The sequence below is a fragment of the Bactrocera latifrons genome, unplaced genomic scaffold (genome assembly GCF_001853355.1).
Source record: "Bactrocera latifrons isolate USDA-ARS-PBARC rearing strain unplaced genomic scaffold, ASM185335v1 scaffold_201, whole genome shotgun sequence".
NCBI classification, from domain to species: Eukaryota; Metazoa; Arthropoda; class Insecta; order Diptera; family Tephritidae; genus Bactrocera; species Bactrocera latifrons.
Window position 1 is genome coordinate 211,938 of NW_017535531.1, and position 10,152 is coordinate 222,089.

At 37.2% G+C, this 10,152-nt stretch overlaps 1 protein-coding gene across 3 annotated transcripts in view; it reads left to right on the forward strand.

Moving 5' to 3' along the window:
• Positions 1–7,409: 7,409 nt before the first annotated feature.
• The window catches only part of LOC108968094 (Down syndrome cell adhesion molecule-like protein Dscam2), a 29,834-nt gene continuing 27,091 nt past the window's right edge, over positions 7,410–10,152 (forward strand). For all 3 annotated transcript variants that reach the window (XM_018931865.1, XM_018931863.1, XM_018931864.1), the window contains exon 1: positions 7,410–7,709. In XM_018931865.1, the coding sequence (XP_018787410.1) occupies positions 7,514–7,709 (196 nt within the window). In that variant the 5' untranslated portion in view covers positions 7,410–7,513. The remainder of the gene's footprint in view (positions 7,710–10,152) is intronic.

Consider the following 10,152-nt stretch of genomic DNA (forward strand, 5'->3'; position numbering starts at 1 on the left):
ATTTTCATARAAACCCAAGTGAAAGAGATAACTAATTATATTACAGTATAGAAAATACTTAATACGACATCAGCGCATATTTAGTTACATATATGATTTAATCCAATAATTTGACTGTAAGCAACCACACTAAATAAATGGTTTCGTAAATATGTAAGTATCAAAGAATTAAATGCAACAATTAATATATAACAAATTATGTGGAAGGATATAAAATGTTACATTTATAATATGTATATATGCGTTTTGTCTTTCAAATGTTTGAATGTATATATGTATGTATATCTGTTTGTTTGAGTACGATTTATGAGCCATGCGTTGCGTCATTGYAATGAATTTTAGTATGAAAAATTGTTGTTAAAACAAGAAAAAACGTTAACTTCGRTTGCACCGAAGCTAAATACCCTTCACAGGTGCATTTTTGGTAGTAACTATGTGTTCAGTTTGCATGGAAGCTTAGTAATCCGTTCGGAACAATTTTWTTTTGGARATTACATTGTTTCCTTAGAAAATAGTATATAYCAAATTTTGTGAATATATCTTGTCAAACGTGAAAGTTTTCCATACAAGCATTTGATTGCGATCGTTCAGTTTGTATGTCAGCTATATGTTATGGGGGTCCGATATCGGCAGTTCCGACAAATGAGCAGCTTCTTAAAGAGAAAATGATCATTTATATATGGTATATGCTTCATAGGTACTCCGACGCTTGTTTCTGGGTGTTACAAACTTAATATACCCTCTTCAGTATGCAAACATTGTTGACCTTATAATATGTGCATACAAGAAATATGAATACACCCACATAGAAATATCAATAYACAAGTATATCTGTAGTTAGGATAGTCTGGTAGGCAARTGTGCCACGCATACAGGGTTTGTCTGAAAAGTAATAGGACTGTATTTGGTAAAGAGCGTTCCTAGMTGTCAGGACAAACATGCTTACCAAGATGTTGCTTTAGCAACAGGTGGTGTGTTTCGAGGGCAYCGGGTCTCTTGAATGYTCATTGTCTTTTTTTACATTCAAGGCATTGTCCACCAAGAATTTGTTCCTCCTGGAGAAATCGTCAACGCWAAGTTTTACTTGGAAGTCCTCAAGAKATTYAAAMGAATGGTSAATCSGGTCTGACAAGACATCGCAGCCGATTGGAAGTTGCACCACGACRACRCCCCAGCTCACACCGCCTTTCTTGTGAACAGCCAGCCAAGYGCCTTACAGCCCAGATGTGGTCCCTCCGGACTTTTTTCTTCCCTTGCCTGAAAAGGCCGATAAAAGGAAAGCATTGTATGTCTACAGAGGGGATCCAATCAGAATGCATCTCGGCTCTCAAGGCTATTCCCGAGTACGCCTTCCACGACGCTTTCAATACTTGGAAATCGCGCCGGCAGCGCAGCATCAACGGAGAACGAGCCTATTTGAAAGTTTTTARAGAATTGTAGCGATTGGTTCAATCAATTTTTTTAAATCRACTCAATCTTATTACTTTCCGAACAAACCCAGTATRTTTCGGGATCACTACCTTATGTAWTAGTCCTCACTTTGAATCATATATTCGGTTGTAATGTGTAACTCCTAAACAAAATTCGGTAGAAAAATTCTCCAAAATCTTTAGAATATTTCTAGCCTTCCGCCAYAGTATAGCACAGYTGTAMATTCCACCTGATTCTTTCACTTTCCAGTAAAAAATCGAAATTAATTAATGTAACGGGATACAAATTTTCGCTAAGAATTCCTTTGTAATATGCCMTCTCATGATAAAAAAGTGCCCAAAGCCAGGCGAACCTGTTCAAGTTCCTAGGTACCGTATCTATAGTTGTACTATCYTTTGACCGAAAATATCGGCYAATGTATGGGATATACATTGYAACAATATTTCTGTGTATCAAAAATGGGTTGAATCACGTCAATACTTCCCTGAGCTGTCATATACTTTATATAAAGAATTTCGAACTACCAGGTGATTTTATACTGCAAATATCATTCATAACATAACATKCCTAAAAATTKARAGAAAACTTGATCTATCAGTCGTAAAACCATAATTTTCGAAMATYCGGCTGACTTTGTCCCATATGATTAGTTATTGTATGTGTTTTGGTATGTGACAAGATAATAGTTAATAGACAAAATTGGATCGGTGCCCTATAATATATATGCATAATGATTTTCGTTTTTTGTCAARCGCCTTGCTGAATATGTTGGCCACTATATGCGTTATATATAGTATATGTATAAATATTATAAAATTGCTTTGATTTCTTTGCTCTGGTGGACGTTTTGCACCTTAAGATATTACCGTGGCTTTAATTTTGTAAGTTAGAAGAGTATAAAATATTCGGTTAAAGGCACAATAGACCTAAGGTCGCGGTGTATTTGTCTTAATCCTTTCTTACTTTTTAAAGTATGTATTTTGTTTCGCAGGCATATTCCAAAAACGAGTATATATTTTTCAGTACCTTCAAGTATATTGAGAAACTGAAAATCTGATAAATGTATAAACTCAATATACTTAATAATAAACAACGAAGTAGAGCTTGCTATATACAATACATTATAAAGAAAGCCAGGAGGTCTACATTTAAGATTTTTCTAGTTTAGCTTAAGAGTTTTTTAAAAACAGTTTCCAAGTAGAAATAAAACATATATAATTTAATGGTATGTGCAAGTATGACGATAAGGGTCCCTAATTATCTTTAAAAATTTCCTCAATTTTAGACCATCAATGGTATCGGACGTRAACGAGTACCAGTGGTGTTAAATCGCATGATGTCATAGGTCCACGCCTTGGTCATGCGTTTCACAAAAGTTTGTTTTAATTAATTAATTATTTCATTGGCAGTTGTCATACATATAGCGCCGTCTATTTAGAACTAAAGCTCGGCCATTTATGTATCCATCATTAAATGTTTCTCAAAAAAGTCATGTAACATTAGGGTCGGCCTCACGCCCATAGAGCATTATTTATTATTATTTATGCCAAACTGCGGATTTTCTACATAAATTTAACCAACAATACTTCACTTATCTTCCTGGCCACATGCAAATGCATCATTACTACGGGACTATCATATTGGTAATTGAATTTTTGACACCATACTGTTTGAAATATTACACAGGTGATATATGCAAATGAGCTCGAAAGAGGATTACAGGAGTTTTCGCAGCTGCTGAAAATTAAAATTGCGGATGTAAGTATGTATGTGCATAGATACGCACATTGTTAAACAAGCGCGGCTAACATGTCCTTTGTTTGTGGTCGCAAGGAAAAATTCACGAAAAATAAGAAGATGAGTTGCGCTTAAAGTGAAGAGGGGAATCACATTTTGCAGGCGGATTTGTAATCAACTCAAAATACACACAAATACATGTTCTTGCATGTCTATATGATTGCGTGTGTAGGGACAAAAAGCTCATGTGTGTAAAAAAGTGTGCGTTTTATGTGATTTTGGTGAAAAATRCCTTCGTATCTACATTTAATTCCGTTGCCGTTTACATRCAAAAAAGCGCTTAAAAGCTGAAAAGAAAGCATACCTTGCCTCTGCCTACATCGCAGTTGCATATCTCTTTAGTTCCATATACGGAGGTTTGYTGTTAGGAAACCTGCTGTGCCAGGCTTTGTAGCGTGGCAGTTAGGCAAATTCAAATGTGTCGGGCAAGCCTCGAATGGTTAAATGTCTTTTATGTGCCTTTGTGTTCCGTTTTATGGTCTGTGTTGATGTTTTTGTACACAGCGACTTTCTCTGCCAGGCAAATACGGAGACGAACCCTGCAAAGAGTAAAAACACATTATGTACTCTAACAATACCACGCTACATTGTAACCAACACTAACTACTGAAGTGTTCCAAACTTATATAGTTACATTAACATAATACTACGTTCGGACCGATATTGAAAAAATTTTGAAAACACATTTGTATGTTGTGGAATCTAAGTCGTTCGGACCGACAATATGTGGTTTCGATGAATTTTCACTGACAACTATCAAAAGCGGCATTCTCTTACTCTTGCAAGATTGCACGATGACACAAAATGCAAAAATCCTCTACTGAAATATGCAAGGCCAAGAAAGCATCCATTGCAGAAYCTGGGGATATATTTGACGGCACGAAAATAAACATGGGTCTTGGGCTGACATATTTTACAGCCATTGCAACTAATTTTCTGCGTGTGTTTTTTGTTGTGCCGTTGCACCAAAGGGAAAGTTCTGCAATATCAAGCGACAGCTGTATTGGTATGTGGAATATAAACAAATATCAAGTGACAATTTAGGGCCGGCAAAACATGTCTTCCAAAAACACCGATTAAACCAGAGCAGGCACCGATTATAATCAGTGGAATTTAAGTTTTCAAGTAGTTTTCAGCGAAAACTGTGTTTTCGTTTGACAGATTTTACTTGGCTGAAAACACAAGTTTTCATGCGAAAACCAGTTTTTCCGGTGCTATTGGACCTGACCACATCTGGTCCCACGTTGCACATCATAGCACCACCTATCAATGGACCAGGGTTTTGAGTAATGCAACGTAACTGAATAAAAAAATTGTTTTTATTGTCATTGATTATCTTAAAATTTTTTATAAAAATTTAACAAATATTATATAAAGTAATCATATGTAAAATTATACTAAAGCACTTATACTGTTATACTCGTATACTATATAGTTCATGCGGTTAAATGGATTATAAAAAGGAACGCCTTTTATGGCTTATTTGACACAATAAATTCACATTCTTTCGTTTTTGTACTCTTGCAACCAGTTGCTATAGAGTATTTTCATCTTGCTCACCGGTTGTACGTTTTACCTAAAAATAGCGTGATAAATATAGGATTGTACATATATAAATGATCCTGATACCTGTCTGTCCGTCTGTCCCAGCAAGCTGTAACTTCAGTAAAAATCTTGATGAAATTTGGTATGCGGGTTCCCTAGTACAAAAAAAACTACGAGTTTGTATTTGAGCTTAATGGGCCGATTATTAATATTAAGATATAAAACTCAACTATAACACAGGTGATGTCAGAGGTAAAAAGCAACTGTGACAAATGGTTCAGGACCTTTTGTACCGAATATGTGGAAACCAGTACCAATATTTGACTTTTGATCCAAAATCGGTTAATATGTGAGATATATTACATAGGTTGTCAAAACGGATCGAATTTAGTTCAAATATGCGCCGTTTCGTTCGATGATCTGATTCCTTCTATACGGCAACTTCATAATACCCCCCCTCGTAGAAGCTTTCCTCCTTATTTGCGAAAAACTCGGACAGCCACTTTTCACAAGCCTCTTTTGAGTTGAACTTTACACCAACAAGGGCGTTCGCCATATACAGGATCAGTTGGTGATCAATTGCCGCTATGTCCGGGCRCYATATRTGMGCTCCCGTAGCTTCTGAAGAGTCATCAACGAAGTGTGTGGTCTTGCGTTGTCCTGGTGGAACACTTTACCTTTCCTATTGTCCAATTCTGGACGCTTCTGGTCGATCGGCTGCTTCAAGCGGTCCAGTTGTTCGCAGTAGATGGTAGTTTTAAGCGTCTGGCCATATGGGAGCAGATTCCCTTCCAATCCCGTACGACATATTGTCGTATGTGATCCATTTCTCGTCGCCAATCATATTCCCGTTCAAAAATGGATCGAGTTCATTCCGTAGAAGGCTTTTTTTTCGTCAAATCATGCGGCACCCAAACATCAAGCTTTTTTGTGTATCCTTCTGCAGATGGTTTAAAATGGTTTGGTGACTAACTTCCATCTTCTGGGCGATGTTGATTGATATTCGTCGTCACAGGTCTTCCGATTACTGGCCTATCCATGGTGTCGTTTTCACCCGCTCTGTATCATCGGAACATTTCTCCGCAGTTCGAAGTGATAGAGTACCACGCCCCACTGACAGTAACAGTGTCACCAGCTTCATTTCGGAGGAAGTACGGACCGATGATTCCACCAGACCACAAACTACACCAAACTCTCAATTTAGGTGAATATAATGTTCGTTTATGAATAATTTGTGGGTTTTCTTTGCATGAGAATCAACAGTTGTGGTTACTTACCGCTCTATTCAGATGAAAGTGAGGCTCATTAGAGACTACGTTTCTGCTCTTGTTCTTGATAGAGCACAAGTTTATAGAGATACTAACTCTTTTTCAAAATCCCCCAGGTTGTGGTTTGAGACAGTCCCAATTTGTGAGAACATCTTCCACTCTTCCCTGAACGACAGCAATATTTTCATTACTTCGAGCGCTTCTTTGTTCTGTTCGCACTTCAACATTATGTAAAGAAATTGTTACTTCAAAATATTCAAAATTCGTCGAATAGCAATTACAGATGAGAGATTATTACGACGATGACGACCTAAAATTGGCAAAGGCGCGCAAAAAGTTGCAATTGATAACGATTATTTTGATAGAATAAATCATTTGTAAACGGTGTTCTTATGTATATCTTCCCAAGACAACAACAAAATACGAACTTAACTGAATACGCTGAAAAAACAACAGATCATGACATACTCGTATTATAAGTGGCCAAAATGACACCGAAAATAATATCACTCCTGTTGGATAACCCGGTAGATTGCGACGCTTTTTGCATTACTAAATGAAAATAATTCAAAARGTTGGGTGTAAAATTAATGTTAGTTTTATACCCTGAATAGAGTKCATTAAATTTGGGTCTACGTTTGAAACACTGCAAATCATATAAAATGATCAGTATGACGAAACCATTCCGTTAGTCTTTGAGATGATGATCTGGAATTACGCACATGTCCTTTTTGCGCTGTGTAAAATGTTTGCAGTTTTTTGTAATATTTAAAGGATTCTCTGCTGCTGAATATAATAATAAATTAATGAGGTTCAATATATTTGATTTAATTCATTCAATTATTTATGGAGTAGGATAATCTAAACCTGTTGAGATTTGTGGAATAAACTCGAGAGATTCTCATATTTCGCATTATGTTCTGCGATAACATGCCTTCCAGATGACAAAAGCACATACGTGTGCTTGTAATTATAACACACATGTGACTCCTTTGATTTTATAAGCCTTACATTATTTTACTTTTAATGCATTAATAAAGACATGAAGGATTRTAACTGGTATTAAACACATTTTACATTAGGAAGGAAGTTTACTGGTCGCCTGAGTGAATTAGAGGAGAGACATGTCGTGTACCTTTATTTCAGAAGAAACTTTCACCCTAATGCATAGCCTTTAGCTTTTGTCGCAATCACGCTTTTATATATATTTGCATATGYGTGTGTGTCTTTATTTGTGTRTTTAATCTAAACTGGCMGTTYGCTAWCCACAACTCCTCAYACATTTTTAATRAAGCACTRCCTTTTAGACATTATACTGAAATATTTACTATTCACTTTGCTTTTTCTCGTCYTTATTTTCAGCTTTTACGCGTSCGKTTAACTAATAAATCGTGTCTTCCGTGGATCCACCAAAAGCTGTTCATTTGCAATTRAAAAATACATCGCTTCTTTATCGCCTCACCTATTTATGTATGTCTTCCGATCCGATGGATGATAAGCGASCGAYTGGGAAAATGAGTAAACGGCGAAAAYCTTCATTTGATTATGCAGCGACCAAAAGTTGGAGTAAAACGCCTCGCCAGCTGCCACTTGCCAGCRCAAGRACRACTGATAATATCGTGTCACTCRTGATAGCCTTTCTGGTCGTCATCRCTACAGCCAGTACAGGTGAGTGRAATAAAAGCAWATACATTTGTTTATGCTTRTATGTGCATTTTAAGCCATAAGTAGTCCTATGCTTACGTCCACACGTAAGTACACAGCATATTGTACACGTGTACGAATGGGAAAAAGTAGCAGGAATGCAATTAACATTGAAGTTGATAATTGAAATTTATGTATTTGTGGTTGCATCAGCACACAGATCGGTATTTAACTTGTGGTATGCAGCTRCATGAATAAACATTATGGTGGTACTCAATCCAGAAATATTATTTATTCAAGTTTTCTATGCAAATGGTTTTCGAAAGTGCTTCGTTTTGACAACGAGATGACCCGCTSCGTTTAAGAAATTTTCAAATAGGAAACTGTGCCTACGGAGATAAGGGGAGAGTTCTTATTGTCTCTGAGTAAGATTCGTCTAGAAAGGCTCCTGACTTTGCCAACTCGTCTGATATTTATTTGCAGACAATTTTCCTGTGGMCGAGAACCTAAATGATGGACAASTCGAGTTGACTTRCCAAWGAGCTTAAAGTCCTCCTCGCTTTGTTTGCAAAGCTATAGTTGATCTATGGTGACGACAATGATAGAGTGYCGCCTGGCTATCTGCGCAAATTACCGCTTTCTGATTCATCCCGTAGTTGTTCAGTGGGACTCCACAAGACTTCTCTATGCCTAATACTTCYGCTTGAAAGATMYTAGGTGAATTTGGTATACAGRAGGATAGAGATATCAATAGCCTCAAAGTATACTCCCGTCCCTACACCGTAGTCCATTTTAAGCTCGTCGGTATAGATTGGGGTATTATTCTCCTCCCTACTAAACCTCTTCTCCATTCACCGCTACTCGCTATTCACTTCTAATTATTGAGTTTCAAACTTGCAAGGATATGGTTTAATTTAATTTAGTTATTTTGGTCGCTGGATTTTACTATATCCATAACTCTCCTGTTCCAGCCATCAATATAATCAAKTTTTATAGCAAAACTTTTAGTCACTTTCCTAATGCAAATGTCTATGGTCAGTTGGAGTAGGAGCTTATTAAGCGCATCATTCGAACATTATTTAAATGCCCCCGGTTTATTTAATACTGACCACAAAGCCAATTCTATATACCACTTTTTTTTTCGCCAGGTTTTTTTCCACCTAATCCCCCCACCGCAGTACTCAATCGAAAACTTTCAAAGCTTTCTTCTTTTTCTTTCATCCTGAAAACATGATCAAACTAGCGCAAGCGACGTATATCTCGCACGGCTTATCGTTTCATCACCTGCGGTTGTTACTTTGCGGACAACCCCTGTATGAAATATTAAGGAAAATTAGCCCACGGTAATTGGCGTTTGTGGACTGGGCAAAGCAAACTTAGGTTCGAATCATGAGGCAGGCTGTCATTCGACCAAATCATGCAAAAAAGCTGATCTAAAGACTTTGTGAATTCTTCGCCGTCGTATTTGACTAGATCGGAAAGTAATCCATCAGCCCCTTCCGCCTTGTTGTTCTTCAAGCAGGTAATTGCTAGTCGGACAACAAAATAGTCGGGAAATGGAACATCTATTCTATCGTCATAGATGGTAAAATAAGCATCGACTCGAACCATTATTATAGGGAGTGGGCTTATGTGCCGAAATGCGCTATCGTGGGTTCACTATCTGGTTTCAAAAGAAACACCACTTTGACTCCTTTTCTCCTTCTAAGTATATATGATAGACGAATACTGGCCTTATAGATCCTTCAATTCTTAGAACCATATGTTCTGCAGCATAATGTGAGTTATCCCAACTATCAATCTCCAATTTAAATGGTAAGTAGCTTTTAATAGCGTATTTAATTATCTTGTTGTCGACTACTATGAGCCCAGACTGCTTTACTGCGCTTGCAAATTTTTCTTGTTGAACACGCATTGCCGAAGATTGCTGACTAACAGAGAAATACGTGTTCATTAAACTCTCAAGTGACTCTCCAGAAGACGAGCCCTTTGTCTTTTGAAAAGCAGTAATCTTTGAACAGCATCTTGGTAAGCTTAGCTGTCCTTAATTTCTCGCGCATGTTGAGGAGTATCCAGAACTGATCTGACAAAGCTGGCTTCTCGGAGACCCTTCAGTAAACAACTATCAAGCTATATGTATTCTTTGATCCTCTGATGAGATCTTGGACTTCCTCCTACCCTGAAAATCGGTCAGATCTTGCGAAAATGAATGTATTTTTATCGACTTTAATACATATACTTAGTATTTATTGTAAAAGAAACTCACATATGTGGTTCTTTGTAGAACTTCTCCATAAGGCGTGTCTTGGGTTTGCGTCTATCCTAATGCGACGTCCTTTCATTTATTGACTTCTGCTCGTTTCTTGAGTTCGTCAGACCACTGTGGTGTGTGATGTGCTGTAATTAGAATAAAGGAATGCATTATGCASTTTATGGATAAGAATTAGTTTAGCCTCGTTCCCTTTGT